Source organism: Cylas formicarius, unplaced genomic scaffold (genome assembly GCF_029955315.1).
Source record: "Cylas formicarius isolate icCylForm1 unplaced genomic scaffold, icCylForm1.1 PGA_scaffold_10__41_contigs__length_53128322, whole genome shotgun sequence".
NCBI lineage: Eukaryota > Metazoa > Arthropoda > Insecta > Coleoptera > Brentidae > Cylas > Cylas formicarius.
Window position 1 is genome coordinate 52,072,871 of NW_026844214.1, and position 27,878 is coordinate 52,100,748.

The window sequence follows — 27,878 nt, forward strand, 5'->3', positions numbered from 1 at the left end:
CCATATTTATTATATTATATATTATATTATTTACGAAGGTTGAATTCATTTCTTTATGAAAATCAATCTGTACAGCAACATCTTTAAACCGCGGTTGCAGTGAGTCAATAATAACTTCACTACATTGCTGTATATCCATATGATCATTCAGGTTATCGGTATCCTTATTGTCGTTGAAGTCATCGTTAAGTGTTCTTATATTAACAAGCTTAGTGTTGTCCATTTCGGAACCATTTGAATTTTGATTCTCCGCATTGCTCTCGCGAATCTGTAATCGAGAAATCCTATATTTTTTAGTAAAATGAACATCTACGATTCAATTAATTTTTCATATCATCCTTTGTACAAACGTGGGTCTTTTACGTCCAGCCGTTTTGTATCTACTGATCTCGGTCCAAAAATTATGTACAAAATTACTGTTAACGTTACTAATTGTCAATCCGATATATCGATTATAATTTTACGAAACCAGTAGAGAAACTTCTTGAAATGTACGTGGTTTACTCAATAAATATTACATTAAGGACAAATGAAAAATTTTACGACCAACTAAACGGCAAATGTAAAGCAAAAAATATAGTTTTTCGTGGAAAAAAAATTTGCGATTTTGTTTTCTTTTTTTAATGTTAATTACATGGCCGGTGCAAAACATACCCACGTTTTTAAATCAAGGTTTAATAAATAGAAAAATTACCTGCTTTGTGCTTGTACTTGCTCTGATTGATTTATATTTCCTGATCGCCTCGTTCTAACCATTTTTTATTTATAATTAAAAGCCATTTAAAATTATTTATATTTTCACTTTTAATCACACTACTCATTAGAGTGTACGAACATTTGGAGTGCAAAGATTCGACTGACGCTCACGAGGATCGCTGGCATCCAATTTTTTCTTGACCACGCCCCCCACACAGAGCCTATAGTATGTCTCAATCTTAAATAAATAAAACTTGAACGATATTATCTTATTTTATCCTTATTTATCCTTACTTGAGTGACCAGGCAGGGGTGGGCCATCATCATCATCATCACCGTAATGCACGCTGGGTCAGAATACGAACTTGTTCAAAACTGATAACTGTTGTCTTCAAAAAATATTATGAATTCTAACTTGGATTATTGTGATATATATGATATGAAAATTGGTTTCAAAACAGTCTTTTAAAAGATATTTCCCTATAACAGTGTTATTATCGTGGATGACTCAAGCTAGCACAGCCGTCTGCTACGCAAAGCACCAGCCTCGATAGGAATATTTGTTAGAAAATGATATTTATTTTGAATTCAGTTACAAAAAATCCCAATTTTTGGAAATCTTAAATTCATATGCAATTAGAAAACAGTATATATACGATAATTTGTCTGAACATATCATTGTATGTTTAACTCCATGGAGCATTAGTGGAACCAAGAACTTCCACTTTTTTGTCTAGCAATTTCCGCCTTACCGATGCCACTCTCAATACTCCTGATAATCTCTATCTTTTCTTTTACAGTTAAAGACTTGCGAAGATCCGCCATTTTAACCGTAAACTTAAAAAATCATGCTAGCGCACCTTTCCATAAAACAATAAAGTGGAAACTGTTGGCCAGACATGCACGTTGGAGAAAAAACATCGTAAAAAATCCGATAATCCGGTTTTAGCGTACACTCGTACTTTATAACCAGGACAATAGTGAAAATATTGTACTTTATAAACGTAGCAGAAGTTATATATGGTACGTAATATCCGATGAAAAATCAAGAGTACGGAAGTACGTTATATCCCATGTACACCGTGTGCCAAATAAAACGACTCACTGTACGATCGGGAAACCCATAGGAGATACGAAAAAAGTTTCTTGGACTCTCCTGAAGATTTAAAATCAACTTTGTTATTTAAAATGGAACACCCCGTATATATCGACATTTTTGGAATCCTTGATTAAAGTTAAGGTCACTTGCTTAAGAAACTCCTATTCGAATTTTGCATAGTTTGGACTGAAATTGAGGTTATGTGTTGTTTTTTTCATATCATAAGCTTTGATTGAACTTAAATTTTCGCAACAACATTAATTAAGGTTTTATGGTCATTTTTCGGTATATATAGTAGCAGGTAGTTTTTTTAATTGAATTCGCAAAAACGGTATAACCTATTTGGGACACCCTGTATACGGTAAGAGGCATCTGTCAAACTGATTGAGTAGTGCATCATCTCCTTAGTCGGTGGTTAAATTTTTGTTGCAATATCTGAATCGGTAGCGTCACGACGCAATTTTATATGGCAAATATGAAAAAAAAACACATAACCTCAATTTCTGCCTAAACTAATTACGCTTTCAAGATCGTGCAGTGGGTCGTTTTATGTGGCACACGGTGTCCGTTATACACGCAGTTTACTGTATTTAATTGTGATTTTTCTATGTAATTTTTTAATTTTTTGGGAACTCTGCAACACTGCGACGCATACGCCGTCACTGATACGACTTCTTCGGTTACTTTCCGGACATGACACCATCGATTCATTGCAGATTGGTCGACGAAAATTGTTTCCCCTACGTCGGTAACACTACGTCGTGTCGCATCAGAAGGTTCGGAGATCTAGCGACCGCGGGCTGTACGGCTCCGCGCTACAGCGAGAGGACAGGAAGGTACAAGGTGGGTCCTTCGTACAAGCTGGGCAACGAGACGGACATCATGTACGAGATGATGAGGTCGGGTCCCGTTCAAGGTGGGTATCGTCGGTAAAAATACTGGGTGTTTTCTAATTGAATTTCAATAATTAAGTGGCAGTGGCGTACCGTCAGTTTAAATTTACGGATACAGTTAAGACGTTTGGGACATACGTTCCTATGAAGTTTTCTTTTTAAAATGGACCCGAAAACCGCCCCCTTAATCAATTAGAAACCACCCCGTATAATCCGGCTCGAACTACCAATGAATTGATTTTTATTTTCAGCTACTATGAAGGTCTACCATGACTTCTTCTCCTACAGTAACGGAGTTTACAGGCATACTGATTTGACTTTGGCCCGTAAACAGGGATTCCACTCGGTGAGGATCGTAGGATGGGGCGAAGAATACACCGCATCCGGGTTGCAGAAATATTGGGTGAGGAAGCGATAAATGGCGGTGTAAATAAATTTCTCTATATTTTTCATAGAATCTTTATTTTAATTTAGCTACTGAAAAGTGTTGTGTTGTTATATTTTTTCGAAATTATTGTTAATCTTGGTGACTTTTACTGGATGAAAATCACATTACTTTTTAAAACAATTTTTTTTTCGATTTTTGGTTTTTACTCCAGCAATTTTTAATTTTTTGTCTATAGTTTCTTATCTCCACCAATTATTCACTTATTCGCTTAGCTTTTAATTTCCAATAATAATAATATTAATAATAATAATATTGATAATGATAATGACAATGATAACAATAATAATAAAAGGACTTTTGATCCAAAAAAATATATAAACAAAATTATCTATTGCCCAGGAAAAAGTCAATACAACAATTCCCTAGCTGTCTATTCAGCTAATTTATGCATTAACTAATAATAATTATTATTATTATAGTAATAATAATAATGATAATAATAATAATAACAACAGATTTTTGATCCAAAAAAATAAATAAATAAAATTATCTAATGCCCTGGAAAAAGTCAGTACAACAATTCCCTAGCTACCTAGTCAGCTAATCTATGTGTTAACTTATAAACTAGGCACCAAGATAATACTATTTACAAAGGAGAATCAAAAGAAAGAAATTTCTATATGTTATATTTGTTATAAAGGCGCATTGGTTGACATTGACAAGGAACAAATAAATACTGCCAATGGAAAGGATGATATGTGAACGTTGTTTACTAATTTTGCTTTTTACTAAAATCTGAATGAATGTTTTAGATTCAAAGCCACGGTCGGTTTATAAATAGGCATTTTACAAACGGGAGTAGAAAAACATATTTCCGTATTTTGTCATTCCTGCAAAAACGATTAAATCGGGTACAAAGTTGACATGAAAAATACTACTAAACAAAAAAAAAACAAAAACATAACAAAGTTTAAAGTCAATTAGAGCCACCGTATACTAAATTTCATAAATTTTAGTGTGCTAATTCCCGAAGTAACTTTGAATTTCTACCTACATCACCGTTTAAATCAAATTTTTGGATTTTTTTCGATTTTCCACAAAAAAAATCATTTCCGGAAATCAAAATAATTCAAAAAATATTTGTCGTCTCTTTTTTTTTTTTGTAGGCACTTGACGCGGTATTTTTCGACCCTATCATTAATTTTCAATTATATTCCAGAAAGTGGCAAACAGCTGGGGCACCGACTGGGGTGAGAACGGTTACTTCCGAATCCTGAGAGGGTCGAACGAGTGCGACATCGAGTCGTACGTTTTGGGGGTGTGGCCTGAAGTGGACAGAAAGATCCTGACCGCTTCACCACTGTGGACGCGCTCTTAACTAACGATCTCGGCCGAGCTGTCAGTCAAGTGAAACGATTCCCCCATTTTACGCCACATTTCATGTCTCTGTATTAGCAACAACACTGCCAGCGGATCGGAAACTCATTAGAAAAGAAGCCGCTTTTTTACCATTTTGATCTGACGTGTTCTTAAAACTGCCCTGTAAATATGTGTTCACGATACTCGAAGGCCGTTGCCCTATTTATTTTATGTACCCGTAATCATCTCTCTTTTCAATAAGGTTGTAAGATAAAATTTGTTTTTTATTTCTATACCTTTTACGTGTTTACAGTTTCATATCGTGCGTTTATCAATTAACTTTAATGTATATATAAAACAATAAATGCGACAAATTGTGTTTGTTACGGCCGTAGTTTCATTCTCCCGTCTTCATGATTTTGATGAGCCCTTCGATGTTGTTGTTCTTAATCGCGTTCCTGCAGTTCTGGACCATCGTCGCAGCATTTCTACCGACTGCAAAGGAATACGTGTTTTTAGCAATTTTTTTACTGGGTTCTTTTGAGAAAAGGCCGTCTCTAAATGACGCTAAAAAGCTTATACGAGGTGTATTCAAAAAGTAAGGTGAGTTTTTTTGTTACGTCGGTAAAGTCTGTTTATAGATATAAGAAAGTGACTAACTGATACGAATTAAGGAAAGACCCGGACAAGTTGTAAGAATATTCGATAAATCTCGATAGTGAATTTTATACGATTATGTAATGAGTTAATGTAATTTAAAAAAGAATTCAATTGTCTGTCCGTTCCAACAAAGCAAGCAAAGACATCGTCCACATATCTGTACCACCATAAAAAACTTTTACTAAAGGATGTTCTAGTATGATATTTTCCAAATTATCCATAAAAATCTCGGCTAACAAAGGACTAAGTGGGTTTCCCATAATCAAACCTTTTTTAGAGATATACATCTGTCCATTAAATTCAAAGCAATCTAATAAATCTCGTTTCACCAATGGGTTAACCTGTCTCCGAGTTAGGGTGAAATCTACTAAATCTATCACATCCATAGGTGGAATACTGGGAAATAAGTTTTGTACATCAAAAGACAATAGTGTTGTGTTAGAAGGGATTTTGATATCTTTAATTTTGTTGATTAATTCAAAAGAATTTTTTATTGCAAATTTTGGTTTAAAATCTGTGTGGAACTTTAAAATATTTACTAATTTTGTAGAGTGTAACTGCTGGAGCTGTTACATAAGACACTTTAATGGGCATACCTTGTTTGTGTAATTTAACTAAAGAATATAATTTGGGCGGTTGTGGATTCATAATTGTTAAAAAATATTTGTCTCTGTCACTAAATAGGGTGGAGTTAGTAATTACATCCTTGACTTGTCTTTGATATAACTCAGTAGGATCGTGTTTGATGCAAAGGAAAAGTTCTGGTTTAAGAAAATTGTTTGTTGTTTTTGAAATATATTCTGGGAGATCGATAGCTATGACTGTTATTTTCAGAAGCTTTGATTGAACTTAAATTCTCGCAACAACATTAATTAAGGTTTTATGGTCATTTTTCGGTATATATAGTAACAGGTAGTTTGTAAATATTACATTTGATAAAGACACGGTGTTGTCGAAAAAAATTTCGTGAAAATCTGAACTTTTAGTTCTTATTTATTTTGATAAATGGATTTTCATCAAGTAAAAGCCACCTCAGTTCAACATATGTTTAGTCATATATCGGGGAAGCCAAAAGACCTTTAAAAGTTAGACTTGAACAACATCGGAAACACAATGAGGGATGAAATCCAAACGTCTGGAATCGCGGAACTTCTATGGACAAACAACATTACGTCAAGTGGAACAGCATTGTAAAAAGCGAAAGTTTAAGGAATGCGCATTCATTAAAGCAAGGGAAACATTTTTAGCAATCCAAGCGTGAAAATATCTGCGATCTCTTAGTATTTCTGTAAAACGGATCATCAACCCTAGTAACCAGACGATATACTTTGACACACACTTTACTTGCCTCTTAATCTAGAAGCATTTTGGATAATGGTGTTGATCTTCTTCATCGTTTCCAAGCCTTCGTTGTAATTTTGCACTTTGATATTGTAACCTCCAATTATTTCCTTGTTCACGGCGTTCAGTTCGTGATAACAGTCGGCCATGTCTTTTCTAAAACAAACGTCGGGCTTGACGGCGCCGAACGATGACGTCAAATCACTCACGTGTCATTTATTCGACTGTCTTCGGCCCTAATGACGAGGTTGCGGATGGTGTTCAACTTATCAGCGACGTCGGTACCCAAACGTAGGCGCGTTTCTTGGATGTCGCCCAATTTTTGCATTAGATTTTTGATGTTCTCTTCGTCACGTGGAAAACAGGCCACCGACTGCAATTGTTATTGCGATTTGAAACACGATCCGACTAGGAAACTGGCACTAATGTCCCGGAATTATTTTTTGTGGCTTTTAACAGCCATTTTTGACTACTTTTAACTAAATTTACCCAAATTTTGACTATTTATAATGTTATATAAAATTATTATACTTATTTACTATAAAGCATTTTTCCCCCGGGGGCCGCCTTGCCTCACCCTCCCCTACCTTTTAATGAAATATTTTCAAATTGAAATAACGAAAAATGGCAATTGCCAAAAAAAAGTAAAAGTACTACTGAGCAAACTTTAACTAAATTTACCCAAATTTTGGAGAAGCTTCTGACCATCGTGTCCCACTCTTACCTATTAATAGTGTTATACATAATAATCATAATTATTTATTAAATAAAAAAAAAGGTTACTGACTAGTAACTATTTTTCTATCGGTTAAAATATTTGTTATCGGTATTTATAAGATTTTCGAAAGCTCTGGCTGTAGACTAAATCCATAGAAATATCCAAAAATGACACATTCAATAAATTATTTATGATTCGGTTATAATAATACTGAATAGTATTTTTTAGAATTTATATGCGGTACATTAACCCTGGCATTACGCAAAGCGACAAAAATATGCAAGTTAAATGCTATTTCTTACAATAATTGAAAATCAGTTAAGCTTTTCAAAAATATGTATTTGTATATCCAATTTTTTTCATTCTTTACTTTATGTATTTGTAGCAATAAGATACATCTAAACAGTTATTACTATACAAGAGAATCTTTTCTTTATTTCCAAAAAAAAATGTCTTATTAATGTTTTAACAAATTAAAAGCAAAAACCAAATGTGTCAAAAACTTACGAGACTGTCAGTTTTTAATTATATCTTTATTCCCTATCCATTCGTACGTTCTGTGTTTATTTCATTTTAATTAATTTTCTGTAATAATGGCAGAGTATCAAATTCTAAAAAATATGATATGTTGGTATGTTTCATACATTGCAATGAAAATGCCCAAGAAGCTTCGGAATTAGGAGTGCTAAAAATGTACCAAAATTTATAATTCTAATAACGAAAAAAAAATTGCCCCCTGCAATTTGCCTCCATCCGTGAATATATATATATATATATATATATATATATATATATATATATATATATATATATATATATATATATATATATATATATATATATATATATATATATATATATATATATATATATATATATATATATATATATATATATATATATATATATATATATATATATATATATATATATATATATATATATGATGACACTATATTCCGGGATATCATCCGTTCGCTCGTTGAACTCCGACTGGAATCCTGCATCCGACTGGAATCCTGCAAATCTTGCATCCGACTGGAATCCTGCAAATCTTGCATCCGACTGGAATCCTGCAGACGTTTCGCCAAAATCTCACTTGGCATCTTCAATGCTCGCGCTCCGAAAACACTTATATACATATATAAGGTATGGGAGCATTTTAAATAGACCACCCTGTATACTGCACATTTAATGCAATTACTTCTGTACCTCTAAACGATCCAAATTCAAAAACGTTGCCAGCGATTGCACCAAATCGGCGGCCAAAAACATATTCTCTGTGTAAAAGGTGATCTTGCCGGTAGTCTCGAAGACCAGTTTCAAATCCGAATCGTCCCTCAGACACTTCAGGTTGACGGTCAAGTTCGGCCCGGACTCGAATTCGATATCTGTGGCCAGCAGGAAATTCTGGTTTATCCAGATGCACATCCTTTGAACCCTATCGTTGGCCTTGAATTGTACGAAGGAGTCGCATGTTGTTCGACTGATGCCGGCGTTAAGGGCGTACATGGAAAACTGAGGCAATTGCTTCGTGATTTCGAATATGTGAAACTGGATACTGTTGGGATAGCCGACATGAGCCTGGAAAAGTTTCATTGTCACTATGGCAGATTTTTAAAAAATGCTATCAATGTTATCGCATTATACTAAAGTAAATAATCTATTGCTGTATGAGCGATGAGCTAGTAAACCTGAAACATCATAGATAGACTAGTTCATGTATTCTACTTGTACACTAGTTGCCCATTCTTTCACTGTTTTACTGCTATTAAAATTATCTTGTAGCTTACACTAAATATTGAGTAAAACCGTTTAATTTAATTATAAGTAGTTAAGTACTACACGTGTTTTACCTTTTGTTATAAAGACAATTATCACTGTAATCATAAGCATTTTTTTGCACGCTTCTGTGTTTTTTATTTCAACTCCTATTTTCTTTATATTGTGGCTTTTACATGGATATGTAAATGTAAGTATTATTTACACATTTAAATAAAGGTTATTATTATAATTATTAGAAATATAATACAAATATTAATAATATTAATTAAATTATAATTAGTTAAGTATTACACGGTGTTATTTTTTGTTATTTTGTTATCACCGTAATCATAAGCATTTTTTTGAACGCTTCTGTGTTTTTTTTTTCAACGTCTATTTTGTGGCTTTTCCATGGATATGTTAATGAAAATATTATTTACACATTTAAATAAACGTTATTATTACTTATATATCACTAATATTATTAATATAAATAATATTAATTAAATTATTAGTAGTTACTATTACACGTGTATTAGTTTTTGTTACAGAGAAAATTATCACCGTAATCATAAGCATTTTTTTGAACGCTTTTGTATTTTTTTTTCAACGTTTATTTTCTTTATAGTGTGGCTTATCCATGGATATTTTAATGAAAATATTATTTACACATTTAAATAAACGTTATTATTACTTACATAACACAAATATTAATAACATAAATAATATTAATTGAATTATAAGTAGTTAACTATTACAGGTGTTTTAGTTTTTGTTAGAGAGAAAATTATTATTATATTGTTACTTTTCCATGGATATGTTAATGAAAATATTATTTACACATTTAAATAAACGTTATTATTATAATTATTACTAACATAACACAAATAATATTCAATAAATTATAAGCAGTTAACTATTACACGTGTGTTAGTTTTTGTTACGGAGAAAATTTTCAAATTATTTTCTTTGTATTGCGGCTTTTCCATTTATATGTTAATGAAGTTGTTATTTACACATTTAAATAAATGTTATTATTATAATTATTAATTAATTAATTAATAATATTAATTAAAATATAAGTAGTTAAGTATTACATGTATGTTTTTGATACAGAGACATTTATCACCACAATCATAAGCACTTTTGAATGTTTCTGTGTTTTTTTTCAACGTTTATGTTCCTTATATTGTGACTTTTTCATTAATATGTTAACAAAAATATTATTTACACATTTAAATAAAATTTAAATTTACGTTATTATTATAATTATTACTGATTAATATAACACAAATATTAATAATATAAATAATATTAATTAAATTATAAGTAGTTAACTGTAATACGTGTGTTAGTTTTTATTACGGAGAAAATTATAACCGTAATCATTAGCATTTTTTTGAACGCTTTTGTGTTTTTTTTTAACGTTTATTTTCTTTATATGGATATGTTAATAAAAATATTATTTATACATTTCAATAAACGTTATTATTATATTTATTACTAATAGGACACAAACATGGTATCTTTGTGAAGGAAATCCAACATTTTGCTGCCTGTTATATGTGTTCTAATCCAATGTTATTTGTACTGTGAGTGTACTGACCAAGTGATAATCTGTGGTGAATAGTAACCAATGAATACACGCACGTGGGTAGGTGATAATTGCTTTATATTGCAGGGTACTGCTAAGAAGCCATGAGGAGTGTTATTTTAATTTATAATCAGTTAATAAGTTAATAATAGAAAACTCCTGAATTTTACAACGGGTGCATTGATATTAGTCCCGATGAACGACAATACAGAAATAAATATTGAAAGGTCAAAATGGAAATTTCCTACCCAAAATTAGATAAAATTTGCAAATATAAAATAGAATGGAATAGAATAGAAACGCTTTTATTTTGAACTTAACTAAGGTAGTAACAATTAATAATATTTAGATACAGTGTGAACATACCCTTGATCATGTAATTACCCCGGATCCCAATTTACTTAACAAATTGGAGCTTGATTCCTCAAACGGCAAATCTGTCATTATTGAGTTTTGTATTCAAGCAATAATCGCAAAATGTTATTTCCCCGTACATCGAACTTTCCTTTTAACGACGTTAACGATGAGTGGACATATTTTCTATCTACTCTGGATTATTACATGGGCACAAGCTCCAAAACTCATTTTTTTAAGTTCAATTCTGAAAAACCTTGGTTAACTGGACATCTGTTCAAACAAATAAAACATAAGAGAGCTCTGTGGTGTAGATTTGAGGTCTAAGGCTCTGCTTCCGATTATGCTTTGCACAGAAGAGTTTCTAATACAATATCCTTGCAGATTAGAGAGGCGAAGTCAGTATTCGAAAATGACCTCCTCAATGGAACCAAAGCGTTTTATTCCTATGTCAGACAACACGTATCGTCTAAGGTATCCCTTCCTGTCATTAGAGATACCTCGGGAAAGGTCTCCTATAACCAGGACTTCATTTCAAATGAATTTGCCAGTGTCTTCGCTGATGAACCAGTTAACCTACCGTCTCACTATGGGGGTTCTATAAACCTAGATTTATTATAAGATATTCACTTTGACCAAGAGGACGTGAAAAAGACTCTGAGTTAAAAGAATATCCTGCTCCCGGACCTGATGGAATTTAAAATAAAATCTTAAAAGCGTGTGGCCCTGTGCTTGCAGAGCCTATTTATATTATTTTGAGAAAATCTTTGGAGTCTGCCACACTCCTGATCCAGTGGTATCCGCAAATGTAACACAGATTTATAAAAAAGTGATAAGCTCGATGTTTCAAATTACTGCACTATCAGCCTAGTGTGTATTATATGTATTATATTAAAGTTCTTGAACGCCTTATAGTAAATCTGTTACCGTTTTTGATCGACTGCCATATTATACCTACATTATAGTGACATTATCTCTTCACTCAGATGATCCGGTGGATATTATGTACCTCGATTTCAGCAAAGTTTTTGACAAAGTGCCACATCGACGCTTGTTATTCAAACTTGAAAAGGTCGGAGTGGGGGGTAAACTGCTAGAGTAGATAGCGGCGTTTTTAAGCCACCGGTCGTTCAGAATTCGAATTGGTCACGCTTTTTCACTGCCACAAAACGTGTCTAGTGGTGTTCCCTAGGGATCGGTACTGGGACCAGTGCTATTCTGAGTGTATACCGTGGGTTTGCTCTACAGCATTGATTCTCATGTGAGCGCTTATGCTGATGACACTAAATTATTTGAAAATCCTTCAACACATGCGGACGTATTGCAGAGAGACTTTAATACTATTTCCAAGTGGTGTTCAACTTGCTATTGACGCTGAGTGCTCAAAAGTGCTCTGTGCTGCATGTTGGCAAGAACAATGCCGGTTTGAACTATTCTATCAATGGAAACTTTGTGTCAAGTGTAGATTCTCAGATGGACCTAGGTGTGACAGTAACTAATGATCTTGCGTGGTCTGTAGATGTATAAAATATTGCAAATAAAGAAAACTGCGCATTATTTTTGTTAAGAAGAGCTTTTAAAAATCCTATTCCTCGCATCGCTTGCAGATTTTTACCACTTACATTCGCCACATCCTGGAATTTGCTTTCCCAGTCTGGAATCCTTGACTATTGCGTGATTGTGATGTTCTGGAAAGAGTGCAACGAGCCGCTACGCGCTGGCCACTTCAACCTAGATATACACCTTACGATGACCGTTTCAAAATACTTAGTCTGCCAACATTAAGTCAGCGTCGGCTGCGAGGGGATCTCATTTAAATGTATAGGTTTGCGCATGACCATTTCCATGAAGGCCTACGTGGTCATCCATTTAAAATAGGAAAGGAACAATTCAGGACTTCACATCGCCTGCATTTTATAATTAATAGGGCGGATTATTGAAACAGATGTTGTGTGTGTGCCGAATTTATATGTATTTATATGTCTCTTGGACAGTGTACTGTTTCACAACAATAACTAAATATTTATTATATCTATCAATGTGCAAATTAGGTTTTCCTCTGCACTTCTTTGTAACACAGACCGATACCTCAATGCATTGTCACACCACCATCCGGAACAAAAATCACCGTTTATGAACTCTCTTGTTTACGGAGGCATAAAACTATCTCAACCCGAGTCACTGAACCCAGAATTAAAACATCTTAAATCTGTTAAACACCTGCCAAAGACAATGACCACATATCAAAAGTTTTCAAGAAATGTAACGTTAAGTTTAGGTTATGTTCTGAAGAAATGTAAACAGTAAATGTAAATTAATGAGAACTTGAAGAACTCTAACGTTTGCTTACGTTGATGTGAATATCAGTGGCGTTGTCTTTCGGAATGTAGAGGGGGACGGCGAGGTCCGACGATAGTTTGGCCACATCCGGATGCACCACGTGACTTTCCCCTTTGAAGATACCTTCCGCGAAAATTACCAGAGCCCTTATCACCGTCGAATTGTTAGTCGACACGAATACCTCGACGCATCCCTGAAACGACCGAAGAAGTCATGAAGATTTTCCCAGTATCGCCCAGGTTTCCGTACCCACTTTTCCGTCCCCTTTACCGAACTTGGTTGTGACGATCAGTTGCAGCCTGGTGTTCGCCGGTATCACACCACTAGTTTCGAAACTCTCCGTTTCCCCTTCGGCGTGGCTGTTGTACCTCGCGTTGCTTTCGTAATGCTTCAGTTCCATCAAAAGGGCTTGTTTCTGCGACAGCAGGTCCCTGACGGTTTCCTGCTGCAGGGATGTCTCGAATCCGGCGGTTTTCGTCACGCAATAGCCGCGAACTATACAGGGCGATCGTAAATTGAGTTCGGAAAGTTGGAGGAAAGATTTGACGTGATAAAATAATGGTATTCGAAAGCCTTTGATCGACTTGACCGTAAACTTATGTGCGCCGAATTGGGTTACTACGGCTTCGATGATGGTTCGACTCGATTTTTTTGAAAACTACTTAGCTAACAGATATCAGAGAGTTGCCCTCGACAATGTAAGTTCTCATTTCCCCCTGTTTCTGATATTTATACATCCATCGAATATTTGAATTTGCACTCATTTGCTGATGACACTCAGCTATTTTACTGCTTCGATCCTAAATTATTTGATATTGCGTCAATTTATATCAATTTGTATTTCAATAATTTGTTTCTATACTCTTCTAGGCATAATCTTCAACTTACGAGGGCAGCGCCAAAATTTCTCGTCTTGAATATGAAATAAACAAAGTAGAGTAACAATTCACTTATTATATCTCTTTATTAACAAGTCAATCCCTTTAAAAAAATATTCATTTTTTGTCTGCGAAATGAGCTAAAACAGCCTCTTTTAACTCAACTTCGTCGTTAAACCGCCGTACACGTAAGTCCTTTTTCAAATATCCAAACAAATAATAGTCGCTGGGGCCGATATCTGGACTATAGGGAGGATGATCTACCTGTTGGAACCCACACTCTAAAATGGCAGCTTGTGCAACACCAGCAGCATGGACAGCTGCATTATCGTGCAAAAGACGCACGCATTTCTTTGATTAATTGATTCTATGATTTTTATTTTTATGACTTCATCGTCGAAAAGTGATAAACAAACAAGTTTTTCAGATAAATACCAGAGATGAGCACTGAACTTTTTCGAAGCTGCTGCAGAAATGTTTTTATTAAATGTGTTATATTGCAAAAAATTTTTCAAGAATTCCAAATCTTGTCGAGGACCTTGAATTGGCGGTGGCGCACCGTGCCATGCTTTTATATACAATAACGTTATAAAAATGCAAATGTGACGAAGTGCTTCACTCTCTTCACTGTTAAGTTTATTTTATTCCATGTATTATTATAAATTTCGTAACTTTTCAGCACTGTTTCGTACTTGCATCAGTGGGACTTTCGTTTAACTCCAATTTTTAAACATTGATTCAGTGGTTTACCAAGAGGTTTATAATTGTACGTCAACAAACTCAAAACTTACTGATTAGTTGGTAATTTACGCTGAGATAAAATTCTACGTTCATAGCCAAGTAGATAAATGTTTCACTATTTGCCATTTTGGTTATATATGAGTCTGCTCACTCACTCTTACTCTTTGGTTACGACCTTAGTTACTGCGATCATTCCATCTGACATTTATAACAACAATAAAAAATAAACAGTGAGCTTTGATTAAAATTGTCAACAATCAGTGCTAGTTGATACGATTGGAGAGTAAAAACATCTGTTTACAACAATGGAGGTATAGACGGAAAGCAGCGCCGCCACGGTACAAAATAGAACTAAAACTAGAATAATAAAATATTAACAAAAATGTAAATTTAATTTACTTGAGATTTTATTTTATAATAATTATTAATTGAAATTTATTTCTCTCTATTTGATTCAAAAATAATTTTGGGAATTGGAAACCTGAATGAAGCCGCTATTGCACTTAAACCCTACCCTGTGGCAAATTTTTTTGTTTTCTATAAAGTATGAGATTTTCAGGTAGCACAGAGAAAAAAAATATCGCCTAAAAATGAAGCACCCTAGTGTAAAATACCAGTTAATTCCATTGAGAAATAAGCCCACTGCTGTATAGTACATAAATTATCGACGTAGAAACTTGGTTTAGTCGCAAAAGTTTTACCTTCCCCTTCGGATGACACGCAAATAAGATCGCTCTTGCCCAAAGATCTGTAATCGCCTTGAACGATGCCCGCTATACCGGCGGTGAATGAGTCTTTGAAGATTACTTCACCGGTAGTGATGGATCTGCAGTCGATTTTGCCGTTGGACCAACCGGTGATTAGCTGGGGTTGAGTCTGACCCAGCAGATCGTACGGGTGAATAGCGACCGCGAAATTTTTCGACTGAAATGGGATATTTTCATCTCAATGATCCCAATGTTTGAAATTACGAGTTATTTGGTGATTGTCTTTGCGGCATTCCAGAAGAAAAAGAAGGAGAATTTATTTAACCACATATTGTACAATAATAATACAATTGTAAGCATAAAGGTGTAAAAAAAACGTATTTTATAAATAACGCACTAGCGAACAATAACAAATGTAAAGGTCAACAACACTAACACGGAGTATAAAAATCGTACAGAAAGTGCAAGATAGAATGCTATGATCTTCACACATTTCAGTAAGCCAAGGATTTTAATTTAATTTCTTTATTTTGATGGAGTACTCGTCCACACTATAGAAACAATTTTCAATAAGCAACAGTTTAATATTTGTTTTGAACACCTCCAAAGTACCTATCCGGCAGCATTTGTACAAGTTAATGTTTAAAGAATTTTTGTTTGCTGGAACAAGTGCTTTGGAACTCATATAAGATTTAGTTGGATAACTATGAGACACACCTTCAAATATATTAGTATGTTTGTGAATTTCTAAAAGATTATGGCGAATATAGATACAAGGCAGTGTCATTATCTTATATTTTTTTGAAATATGGACTGCAGTGTTCAGTGTGCTTAGCCCCAGCAAGAATTCTTATAGCCCTTTTCTGTATCCTCGATATTTGAACAGCATTGACAGAGTTTCCCCATAGTATTGTGCCATATGATATGTGGGAAGGAAATAAAGCATAATACACTGTCTAGGCTGTCCCTAATTTTTCTAAGGACCAATAAGCTGGAAGATAGTTTTCGCTTAAGAGATAAAATATGTTCTTTCCAGTCAAGTATACCATCAAGTGTAATGCCAAGTAATTTTGCCGTTCGCCGTTGTTGTATTTATCTATCTAGCGAAAAAAATTGTTTTTGTGTTTTGTCCGTATTCAATTTCAGAGTTAAAAAAATAAACGTGTATTCAACGATAGCATGGTTTGTTGGTGTAATTAATAATCATAATATAAACAATAGAAATACCTTAAATATGAATTATGGTTTATGGTATACCATTTGGTTTTTCGAGTGTTGAACTGAGGTGGATTTTACTTGATGAAAATCCATTTATCAAAATAAATAAGAACTAAAAGTTCCGATTTCCACGAAATTATATATTTTTACATGACAACTGTTTCGACAACACCCTGTCTTTATCAAATGTAAAATTTGAAAACTACCTGCTACTATATATACCGAAAAAAGACCATAAAACCTTGATTAATGTTGTTGTGAGAATTTAAGTTCAATAAAGGAGAGGTATTTAAATCTAACTGATCGTTAAGCAATACATTTCCGGAACCGGCAAAGGTCGGATGTCAAACACCTGCGTACCTTCACTCTCCAAGTACGGAGGTCACGCTCGTAGACGCCGATGGTGCCGTTCGACACAGAGTAAGCGAACTTGTTTTCAGGCAACACAACCAAACCAGTCACCACTTCAGTTTCGATCTGCTCAGTGATAACACGCCTGTCTTTAAACACCCTTATTTTGTAATCTTCAGAACTGACGACGAGCTGAAACGTTTCGACCTTTAAGTTATATATATATATATATATATATATATATATATATATATATATATATATATATATATATATATATATATATATATATATATATATATATATATATATAAGGTATAGGAGCATTTTACCTGACATAGAGGCAGCTCCAGTATCACGATAAAACTTTATCTTCATTTAAATATATAACTAGTGGGCTGCGAAAGTTATACATATCGAACAATCATATAAGATGTGTATATAACAAACAATACAAACACATCATTATAACAAACATTGATTTAGACATGCGCTTCGAATTCACTTAGGCTATAAAAAGTGTTGGTTGTCAGATACATCTTGACATGTTTCTTAAATTGCTTTCTAGAAAGGTTCTTTAAGTCGGGGCCTGTGGTCCTGCATGGCCTAAAGATCTTCTACAAAATATGTGATTCGGTTTAGGCTTTAAGAGATTTTCTCTGTTACGAGTGTAGTGACAATCGTTATCAATGTGTTTCTTATGTAAATGTTTATTTTTGTGTGAAACTAGTAGTATTTTAAATAGGTATATACAAGGAACCGTCATTATTTTGTGTTGCTGAAATATTTCTTTGCAAGACTGTCTCGGAGAAAGTTTCAAAAATAGCCTAAGTATTCTTTTAGTTTACTACAAACGCGTTTTGACCTCACCTCGATGATTCATCAATGCAGGAGTCAAGAAATCTTGTGCTCTGACATTTCCCTAAGGATGTTCCAGAAAAACTAAAGGATAAGTCATATAAGGGTCTAATGTACTGGAAAGTAAATCCAAACACAACTGTCTTCTCTAATTTATGATTAAATGATTTTGCTTGCAAAATTTATTAAACTGTTCAACGGCAACAGAGACATTATTTATTAGCTCCTGAAGACCAACACGGACATGAAAACACCACAGTTACTGTTAAAGATTTCAGGTAAATCGTACACTTGTTTTTCTTTGATTCGTATACGACCTGATCCAATTATTAATAGGCCCTCTTATGGCTAAAGATTCCAGCTTTTCCGACATTTCGAAAAACGCTCCGACCACTGTCTCTCCGACATCGAGTTTATCATACGAGGTTAGCGCCAAAATTTCCCGGCCTGATATAGATGCAGCTCCAGTATCACGACAAAACTTTGTCTTTTTTTAAATATATATCTTAGTAGGCTGCGAAAAAAAAATTGAAGTCTTGCGTCAAATAGTTTTTTATTGACAGCCTTTTAAAGACGTGTCCGAAAAAGTGTCGCACATAACGCAAATTGAGTATGGAGCAGTCATAAAGTTTTTGACAAAAGAAGAGTTAGCACCTAAAATTATTAAAGAAAGACTGTATGGTGTGTACGGCCAAAGTTTTCCTTCGTATTCTGTAGTGAAAAAATGGTGAAAACGTTTTCGAATGGGGCAGGAGTCCCTTGAAGATGATCCAAGAACTGGTCGACGAGTGGAGGTCATAACGAAAGATATTGTTGCGATTGTGCAAGAGGTGGTATTGAGTGATCGACGTTTAAAGGTCAAGGAAATCTCAGAAATTACTAAGCTTTTTGATACAAGTGTTTTTCGAATCCTGCATGATCTTTTAGGTATGTATAAGGTTAGTGCAAGATAGGTTCCAAAAAACCTTTCGGCTATTCAAAACCAACGCCATGTCGAGTGTGCGCGTTCTTTTTCGGAACTATGTGAGTCGAAACCGAAACCTGTGATAGAAACTATTGTGACGGGAGATGAAACTATGGTTCTCTACTATGACCCTCTATGGAAAAAAGAATCGATGGAGTGGCGCCGTATAAGGGTGAAGCACCTCCAAGAAAATTCAGAGTCTGCCAGTCAACAAAAAAGGTGATGGCCACGATCTTTTGGGATTGTGATGGAATTCTTTTAATAGATTTTAAAGAAACTAATACCACCGTCAATGGTAAATATTACGCAACATTATTACATAAATTTCGAGACCGCATAAGTGTAAAACGCCGAGGAAAACTGACCAGAGGCGTGCGTCTTTTGCACGACAATGCGCCTGTCCACACTGCTAGTGCTGCACAAGCTGCCATTTTAGAGTGTGGGTTCCAACAGATAGATCATCCTCCCTATAGTCCAATAACTATTATTTGTTTGGATATCTGAAAAAGGACTTACGTGGACGGCGGCTTAACGACGAAGTTGAGTTAAAAGAGGCTGTTTTAGCTCATTTTGCAAACAAACCAAAAGAATATTTTTTTAAGGGGATTGAGTTGTTAATAAAGAGATGTAATAAGTGTATTGAAGTTAAAATATAAAAATATTGCTACTCTACTTTGTTTCCTTCATATTCAGGAAATATTGGCACTGCCCTCATACATAGGTATATCTAACCAGCTCCAATTTTGTTAAATTCATTCAAATGCTAATGCCACTAACATTTAACTAGAAGTGCATCTTAAAAGTCTTTCTCAATATAGTAAAAAACACAAATTTGATCCTTTGCGTGATTATATTAAAATTGAACGTCGTAAATTTACAAATGAGGTCAAACACTTAGGAGTGATAATGGACGGTCAATTAAGTGAATCTAAATAAAACAACCGCGTACCTCATCGTCTCCATCTTTGTCGTAGTCCATCAGGATAACAGAAGTGACCACGTCGCCTATGGCGACCCAGAAAATCTCGTCGCCTTGGTGGTCGAATGCTCGAACAGAAGAGTTTCCTCCGACTACGATCATGAAGGAATTGGTGTCGCTCGAAGGACCGAAAGTGACTGATCTTACTCCGTCTTCGCATTCCTTGTAGAATACGTCTTTGTTGTCGTGGACGTGATAAACCAGCAAATGGGTGGCGGTACCTGGAATTCATCTACATCTAGCTTTATTATTATTATTTAATATTAATTAATACTATTTGGCAAACTTCTGCGTCGGTTGTTATTGGATCGAACTTGCTGACCTTTCACCAACTATCCCTTTGGAATTGTAAGTAGTCTTCTAAATATCCACATTTCAAAGGCCTGTTGGTTAGCAAGCTTCTTATATTAATGAATGCTATTCTGGCTTGCTCGTATCTCTAGGTCTGGATCTTCAGTTATGCAATAACCGAGATATCTGAACTTGGCGACCTTTTGGATGTTCTTGTTTTTTACTCTTATATTTAATTCAGTCCCAGTCGTTCTCCTTCATTGTTTATTCTATCTATTAGTCGTTTCTTGGCTGTCGGCTATTATGACTGTATCATCAGCATAGCGAAGGTTTGATTTTGATTTCATCTTCAATGTCTCTTAAGACTCTATCGAAAATCGTTTCAGAGTAAAGATTAAAAAGGAGGGCGGACAGAACACAGCCCTGTCGTACTCCCACGGATGCTATTTGATTCATAGAGAGGTTCTTTATGATTTTAAGATCATTCTCATCTATCGAACTTTCTTGGAGCAATCTTATTAATTCTGAATGGTTAACACAGTCCAACGCTTTCTGGTAATCTATAAAGCATAGGAAGACATCTTTTGGTTGGTCTCTGCATTTCTAAAGTAGGACAGTTAAGCTATAAATTGCTTCTCTTGTACCGAAACCCTGTCTGAAACCGAACTATGTGGGGCTTGTCTCTCTCACATCTGTCGTATATTCCTGTGTGGATTGTCTTTAAGAATAGTTTTAGGACCTGACACATTGAGCTGATCATTCGGAATTGATAGCAACTATTAGCGTTCGGCTTTTTATGGGATTGGTACAAAGATTGATTGAAGCCAATCCTGTGGTATTTAGCCGGACCCATAAATGTCATTAAAGAGATCTACCAAGACTTCTATATTGTCTTAACTCAACATTGTTCGAACCTCTATGTATATGTCGCTGGTGCTTTTCCCATTTGTTGTGTTTGATTAATAAAAATAATAATAATAATAATAATAATAATAATCATAATAATAATGTTTATCAAAAGTATCGGATAATGTCAACAAGTAAAAAAAAAACATTAGAACACTAAAATACAAACTTTAAAATCAGATACGTACAAACACACAAAGTAAAGCTACTATCAAAGTATTCATTGATGGAATAAAAAACATTCTTATTCAAAATGAGCTTTAATTTTCGCTTAAATAAATAGACAGGAAATATCTGTCTGACGGACAAAGACAAGTTATAATATAGTTTTATTGGTAAAATCATAGTTCTACTTTGGCTAACTTATGACTTGGCCCTGCAAATAATTAGATTGATTATTCTTTATGTAAATTATGCTATTTAATATGAAGAGAGAGGGAAACTTTAAAATATTTAATTCTGGGAACAAGAGTGATCACGAGACTACCCTAACATTGTTCGAACAATACATTTTTGTTGGACAAAAACTTTTCTAGCTCTGGAGGAGTTTCCATAGCATATAATAACGTAAGATTAAGCAAGATTGAAGATATCCGAAATAATACAATAGTAAAAGCTGGAGATCCACACTCGGCCACAGTCGCCAAATAACAAAAGTATGCATAGCCATTTTGTTTAATACGTAGTCAATTTGGCTTGACCAGAACAAATTGCTGTCAATGAACAAATCCAAATACTTGACAACGTTAGTCTGATTAATCGATTTATCCTGCATTCTAAGCATCTCTACGCGAAAACAACATCATCTCAGTCTTTGTCCCCTTCAAACACGCTCACAATATCGGGCCATACCACTTACTGCTCTAGTAGACAAGGATTTTCCAGACTCCTAGATGACATTACCAACAGTATCATCTGTATATAAAGAAACATAATTGAATCGGAAAGAATCAGATATATCATTCATAAATATTATAAATAACAAAGGCCACAGTATGCTTCCCTGTGGGACACCGCTGGTGAGTTCTTTAGATGAGGATCTAATCACTTCTAAGCACAACTCTTTGGTCACTACCCTTCAAAAACGACTCAATCCAGGTGTAACTATTCCCCAGTATACCGCAATTATTTAACTTATTCAACAACAAATTTATATCGAGCACATCAAAAGCTCGTTTAGAGATTATCATTCTTCTTCGCACAATAAAATATAATGACTTGGCAACGTCAGAATACGGAGGCCAATAAAATATGGTCTTACGTCATCGGCATTTCCTATTCCCGACAATACTCTCACCAATCCAAGAAAATACACGATATGTATGAGTAGAATGGCCCTTTATAAGTAAACCGTAAGAATACTTAGAGACAAAAAGAGAGTGGTAAGCCAACAGTAACACAGCGCAAGATCCTTCAGTGATCTAATTAAAAATATATCCTCGGTAATCCTATTATGATCTTTCCACGTTAGATGTGGATCATAATGAAACCCTAGGTATTTTACTGAGGCCGGATTTTCGTAATCATGGTTTCTATAAGTAAAAATTATTTGCTGTGTTTTTTGCTGGTTAAGACACATCAAACATACCTTCATCCGAATACAGCCAGTACTGGTAGCAAGTCCGCTTTCGAGTGGTTTGAGATGGTAATACACATGTTGCAGTGATTGCTTTAAATTGGTGAAGACATTGTGAAGACATTGTCAAGACAATTCCGACCCCTCGTGCTGTGACTCACCAAGTTTTAAAAATTTGAGTAGATAATCCATCCATTCAACTTCAATATTTTAGGGGAGGGTTCACTTTTATATTCACTTTAAGATTTTCTTCTGGTTTTTTCTGAGTATCGTAATGGGTGTTTTTTTAGATGTATAGAACTTTACGTTGGCATTACTGTTCAACATGGCGACCGATTTAATAGCTGTCAAGTGATTTATTCTCAGTTTGGTTTGGCAATTCATCATGAATAGACTCACGGCTGAACAACGCTTGGCGAATGGGCCCAAAATGAGATTGCCGCATTGGAGCGAAGCTAATCCTCAAGTGTATGTCGAAACACCGTTACATCCAGCAAAACTGACTGTTTGGTGCGCTTTATGGGCTTGTGCAATCATTGGTCGGTACTTCTTCAAAAACGATGATGGCCAGAACGTTACAGTCAATGGTGATCGGTATAGAGCTATGATTACTTACTCTTTCATTCCTGAATTGAATAACCACGATGTCCAGGAGATGTGGTTTCAACAAGACGGCGCAACATGTCACACAGCTCGTGCCACAATCGATTTATTGAAAGATACGTTTGATGACAGCCTAATTTCACGTTTTGGACCTGTGAATTGACCTCCAAGATCTTGTGATTTATCACCGCTAGACTACTTTCTGTGGGGCCATGTAAAGTCATTGGTCTATGCGGATAAGCCACAAACGCTTGACCATTTGAAAAAGTCATCGAAAATTGGACGTCCAGATTGAACTACATCCGCGCCAGCCGTGACGGTCATATGCCAGAAATCATATTTAAAATGTAATACCACAAGATAATCTTTGGGATAAATAAAATTCATGTCAATCGAATCATCCATCGTTGTTTTATTGCAACTTAAATTTCTATACATCGAAAAAAAACACCCCTTATAAAGAGTATAAAAAACCGACGCAGGAGTAAATAGTATTAAACTAGACCGTGGAAATTGTTTTGAAAAAAAATTGTTTTTTGATGTATCCTATGCGGGTAAATTCTAAACAGCGGTTTGATTAGTAATTTCTTTTCTCTCACCTATAATCAGCACTTCTTTGTCTTCGTTTGGGATCAGCGAACCCGCCGTTAACGCAGTGATCGTTTGGTTTACGTTTAAAGTTGCGATTTCTTTGTTCGACTCGGACCAGATAATTTTGCCGAAAGACGAAGTGCTTCTTCTATGTGGACTGTGAATTAGGACCTAACAATGAGACGATTAAATTGTGCGTCTGTAAAAATTATTATTTTTGCTGTCGACAGTTGTTCGACTTCAGTTTTTAGATTCAGTCCTTCGCGTCTTATTAGTTTGGTCTGTTCATAGATATAAGAAAGTGACCAATTGCTTTTGAATGGGAGTACCCAAGGGTGATCATTAACATACAATGCAACAAGATTATTACCCAAAACTTCGGAATTTAAATTCAGGTAAAATTGTGGTCCGTAATAGAAAATAATTTTATACCTACCTGTGTTTAATATTCTTTGGTTTGGTATACTACTTAGTTTCAGTTTAGTAGTAATCATTCTTATTTCGTGTGTAATACAGCGTGTGTTGAATCGTGTGCGAATTATGCAAAATATATTCGAATCTAGAGTATCTCAGGAGATGCTCCCGCCAAAATGTAGAAAACACTATTCTATTGAGACTAAGGAAGTTATAAACAATGTTTATTTGACTCTCATTGAACGTGGTGCCAGCATCTTTAGAAGAAACGGCCACATGGACGAAAATTCCAACATCAACTGTATGGAAAATTGTGAATAATCCCATTTCAGCGAGGAACAAAAGAAGCGATGCTGACATTTTCTCGAGTGTAGATGAAAGTGATCAAGATACAATACGGCGTAAAATTTTAGGAGGCTTGAAAAGGATGAAACCGGTGTCAAATGTGGCAGAACTACCTTATGGAAGTGTATTCAACACATAGGTATTAGATTTTAAAAAAATGAAAAAAGGCAAGTTTTAATGGAATCTTTTAGAATTCGGAAATGGCGACTGGAATATCTAGAAAAAATTAGGATTCACAAAGAACAACAAAGGCCAATTATGTACTTAAATAAGACCCGGTTCGACACTTATGATACCCCGGAAAAGGGTTGGATCGACTCAATTGATAAGTGTAAAACAAACGCGCCATCAAAAAGAGGTAAAAGAATAACTATTTTGCATGCTGGCTCCAAAGATGGTTGTATTCCAAATGGGCTTTCTCTGTCTGCGAAAATATTAAAGATTCTTCTCTGGATTACCATGAAGACACCACCGCTGATTTATTTGAAAGTTGGTTTAAAAACAAACTAGTTCCAAACATTCCTCCTAATAGCGTCATTGTACTGGACAATGCAAGTTATCATAGTAAACAGTTGACTAAAACCCCTTCCTCATGTGATACAAAAGCAACAATCCAAAACTACATGTATAATAACGATATTTATTTTCACGAACCTACAAAAGGAATACGTCTGTGATAATTATGCAAAAAATCTAGAGCATAAAGTTTTAAGGCTTCCACCTTACCACGGTATATATAATCCCATTGAACATGTTTGGCACCAACTGAAATTTTTTTCCCCGTGTTAACTCCAATGTCCTCAAACTTACAGAAACCGAAGTTTTTAACATCCCTCCACAATGTTGGGCAAATTCTGTTAAACATATAGAAAAAGCAGAACAATCGTATATCCATATTGCAAATAATATAGAACAAATAATAATTAGAACAGGCGATGATAGAGATAGTGATGCTGATATATTATGTGAACAATTTTAAGTAATTTAAGTAGGTAATAAAAATAAATTTGTAATTTTATTTTGGATTTAAACATAAATACATATATAAATAAATAAATATTGTTTAGTATCTTTCGTAACAAAACCCCAAATAATTAAATTCTAAGCAAAGTACGGACCTGTTCGGCCATATTCACTTTCTTATATCTATGAACAGACTTTATCAGTCATAGCAGAAAGGCGAACATTTTGAAATATACAGGGTGGGCTGTTTATCCTGGGCCAATAAATTATCTCACAAACCTCGGTATGCAACGACGGTTTCCCTTTGCATCCACATCTCTTTCTCTTAGGAATATTATACAAGTTACAGAGTCTCAGTTTAGATGGCAGAACTAGGTTAAGAAAATCCCGAAATATAAAAGGTAGCCCTCGTAATAAAAGAATTACCACCAAAAAATATATAGCACCAGTAGGAGGTTATGTTCTCCGTTTATAGTAATAAACGAACAAAGAGTAGGTCTTTATTTAACTCACTTTGTCTGCCGTGGTCGCTGCAGTCAAACATGGATGGCTCCCGTCATATTTCCCAATGGTCACTAAACCGGGCAAAATTTTATATCCGAGGTCCAATGTAAAAACTGGCCTAATTATCCTTTCCATTTTACCTAGGGTTGTATACAAACAATGAGCCGACATGGTTGCTAAGGACTACCGGTATCGATTGTAACGTGTACGAGATGTGTGCAAAAAGCAAGGCTACTTTTAGATTTCATCAAAAATTATGCATTTATCGAAATTAATGCTGTCCGCTTCCATGTGCCCCCAATCTTCGAAGGACATCTGGTCACTATCAGAGTCGTTATTCAGATTAATTAGAGTAGGATTTTTGTTGGCGATTTTGCCAGTTGTCAATTGCTGTATGCTCTTAATTACATTTTTTATCAAATTTACTTGAAGTAGGAGTAAGATTTTCTGCTCTGACTTTTGATTTTACTTGCTTCCGCAAATGCTCTATGGGGTTAAATATGCAATGATATGGAAGAAGACGCAGAACAGTAATTGCATATGAATTTAGGACTCCCAAAAGTTGCGCTTTTTTGTTACTGAATTCAAAATAAATATAATTTTCTAACAAATATTCCTGGATTTCAGTTTTTCAGCTTGATGAGACTGGTGCTTTGCGTAGCAAACTCCTGTGGTAGCTTGCGTTATCCATGACAATGTCACTGTTATTGGGAATTTTTTTTTTAAAGATTGTTTTGAAACCAATTTTCAAAAAGTTCTGTTTTCTAATCTATAGCTACTAATTTTTTGAAGATAATTAAATTAAGTACGTAATTGTGATAACGCCATTACTACTCGCCTTTTGTCTATTTTGCGGTACTTAAATCCCATTTTACAAACAACCCAATGCAGGGTGGCACGGCTTTTATTTATATCGGTTTCATCTTCTTCTAGCTTCTTGTCCTTCGTATCACTCTTGTCACTTTGAAAATCACTCCGTGTATTCCATTTCTTCAATTTTCCACTATTAATGATATCTCTTGTAGACGATATTGGCGTTGGGGGTCGGGAAGTATTTTTAAAAAATTAAAAACCGCATTCGCAGGGTATCGAGAAAAAAATTATTTCTCAAAAACGGTAAACGCGATCCAAAAAATTCTTCAACCAGAAGACGCGGGAGATCCTGGCAAAAATCATTTATTCTTGATGATTTTGTAAAAATGTAGAGGGTGCGCCGGCAAATTGCAAAAAACTGAAAATTCGGTTAAAGTTATAAAGATAATGACTATAACTAGAAGGCTATGTTTCAACTGCCATTTTCTTTCACTCTGCCATATAGTGCGTATGGACTGCTAAAACTTTTGTATTTTAGGTATTCACATATTGTATAGGGTGTTCGGGATATTCTGCACCATATTGCATTGCATATTGCACATTTAGCAGAGAAGTGAAAGTCCACACCCACATCTAAACCGTAGAAAGTGGGACCAATCAAGACTAGTATTTTTTTTTATTTTTGAAATTTTTGTTTTTGCTATTTTTCTTCCAGGAAAACAAAATTTCTGGAAAACTATTAACTTGATCGGCAAAATTAGACGCGGCAAGAAAGACGCGGAATATTCGGTGCCATAACTTCCATTTCAAGCATTTTTTCAAAATTCCTAAAAAATATGGCCAATTGGTTTAAATGGTGTTGTACAACACGCCAATAGCTACAATTTTGGTATTTACGGTTTTGGTCTATCACATACACTGTTCGAGATATTAGAAAAAATCCAAATGAAAATCTAAACGCGATGACATC

At 34.7% G+C, this 27,878-nt stretch overlaps 2 protein-coding genes across 3 annotated transcripts in view; one reads left to right on the forward strand and one right to left on the reverse strand.

Annotated features, from left to right (window-relative positions):
* LOC132697095 (tubulointerstitial nephritis antigen-like) overlaps window positions 1-4,821 on the forward strand; it is a 62,880-nt gene extending 58,059 nt beyond the window's left edge. Inside the window, exons 7-9 of the mRNA XM_060662383.1 lie at window positions 2,512-2,711; window positions 2,940-3,091; window positions 4,296-4,821. Coding sequence (XP_060518366.1) covers window positions 2,512-2,711; window positions 2,940-3,091; window positions 4,296-4,454 — 511 coding nt within the window. The 3' untranslated portion in view covers window positions 4,455-4,821. The remainder of the gene's footprint in view (window positions 1-2,511; window positions 2,712-2,939; window positions 3,092-4,295) is intronic.
* On the reverse strand, window positions 4,793-26,255 carry LOC132697084 (Bardet-Biedl syndrome 2 protein homolog). 2 transcript variants are annotated; one of them, XM_060662363.1, is made up of 11 exons: window positions 26,105-26,255; window positions 23,878-24,040; window positions 19,873-20,123; window positions 17,111-17,293; window positions 15,527-15,749; window positions 13,460-13,701; window positions 13,217-13,399; window positions 8,367-8,738; window positions 6,646-6,809; window positions 6,444-6,592; window positions 4,793-4,930 (listed from the first exon to the last, which is right to left on the reverse strand). In XM_060662363.1, exons 1-11 carry the CDS (start codon window positions 26,228-26,230, stop codon window positions 4,833-4,835), a joined length of 2,154 nt encoding a protein of 717 aa, XP_060518346.1. In that variant the 5' UTR covers window positions 26,231-26,255; the 3' UTR covers window positions 4,793-4,832. The 2 variants fall into 2 exon arrangements, with proteins under 2 accessions (XP_060518346.1, XP_060518353.1); XM_060662370.1 differs by lacking the exon at window positions 26,105-26,255 and having other exon boundaries at window positions 19,873-20,134; window positions 23,878-24,018.
* Window positions 26,256-27,878: the final 1,623 nt, after the last annotated feature.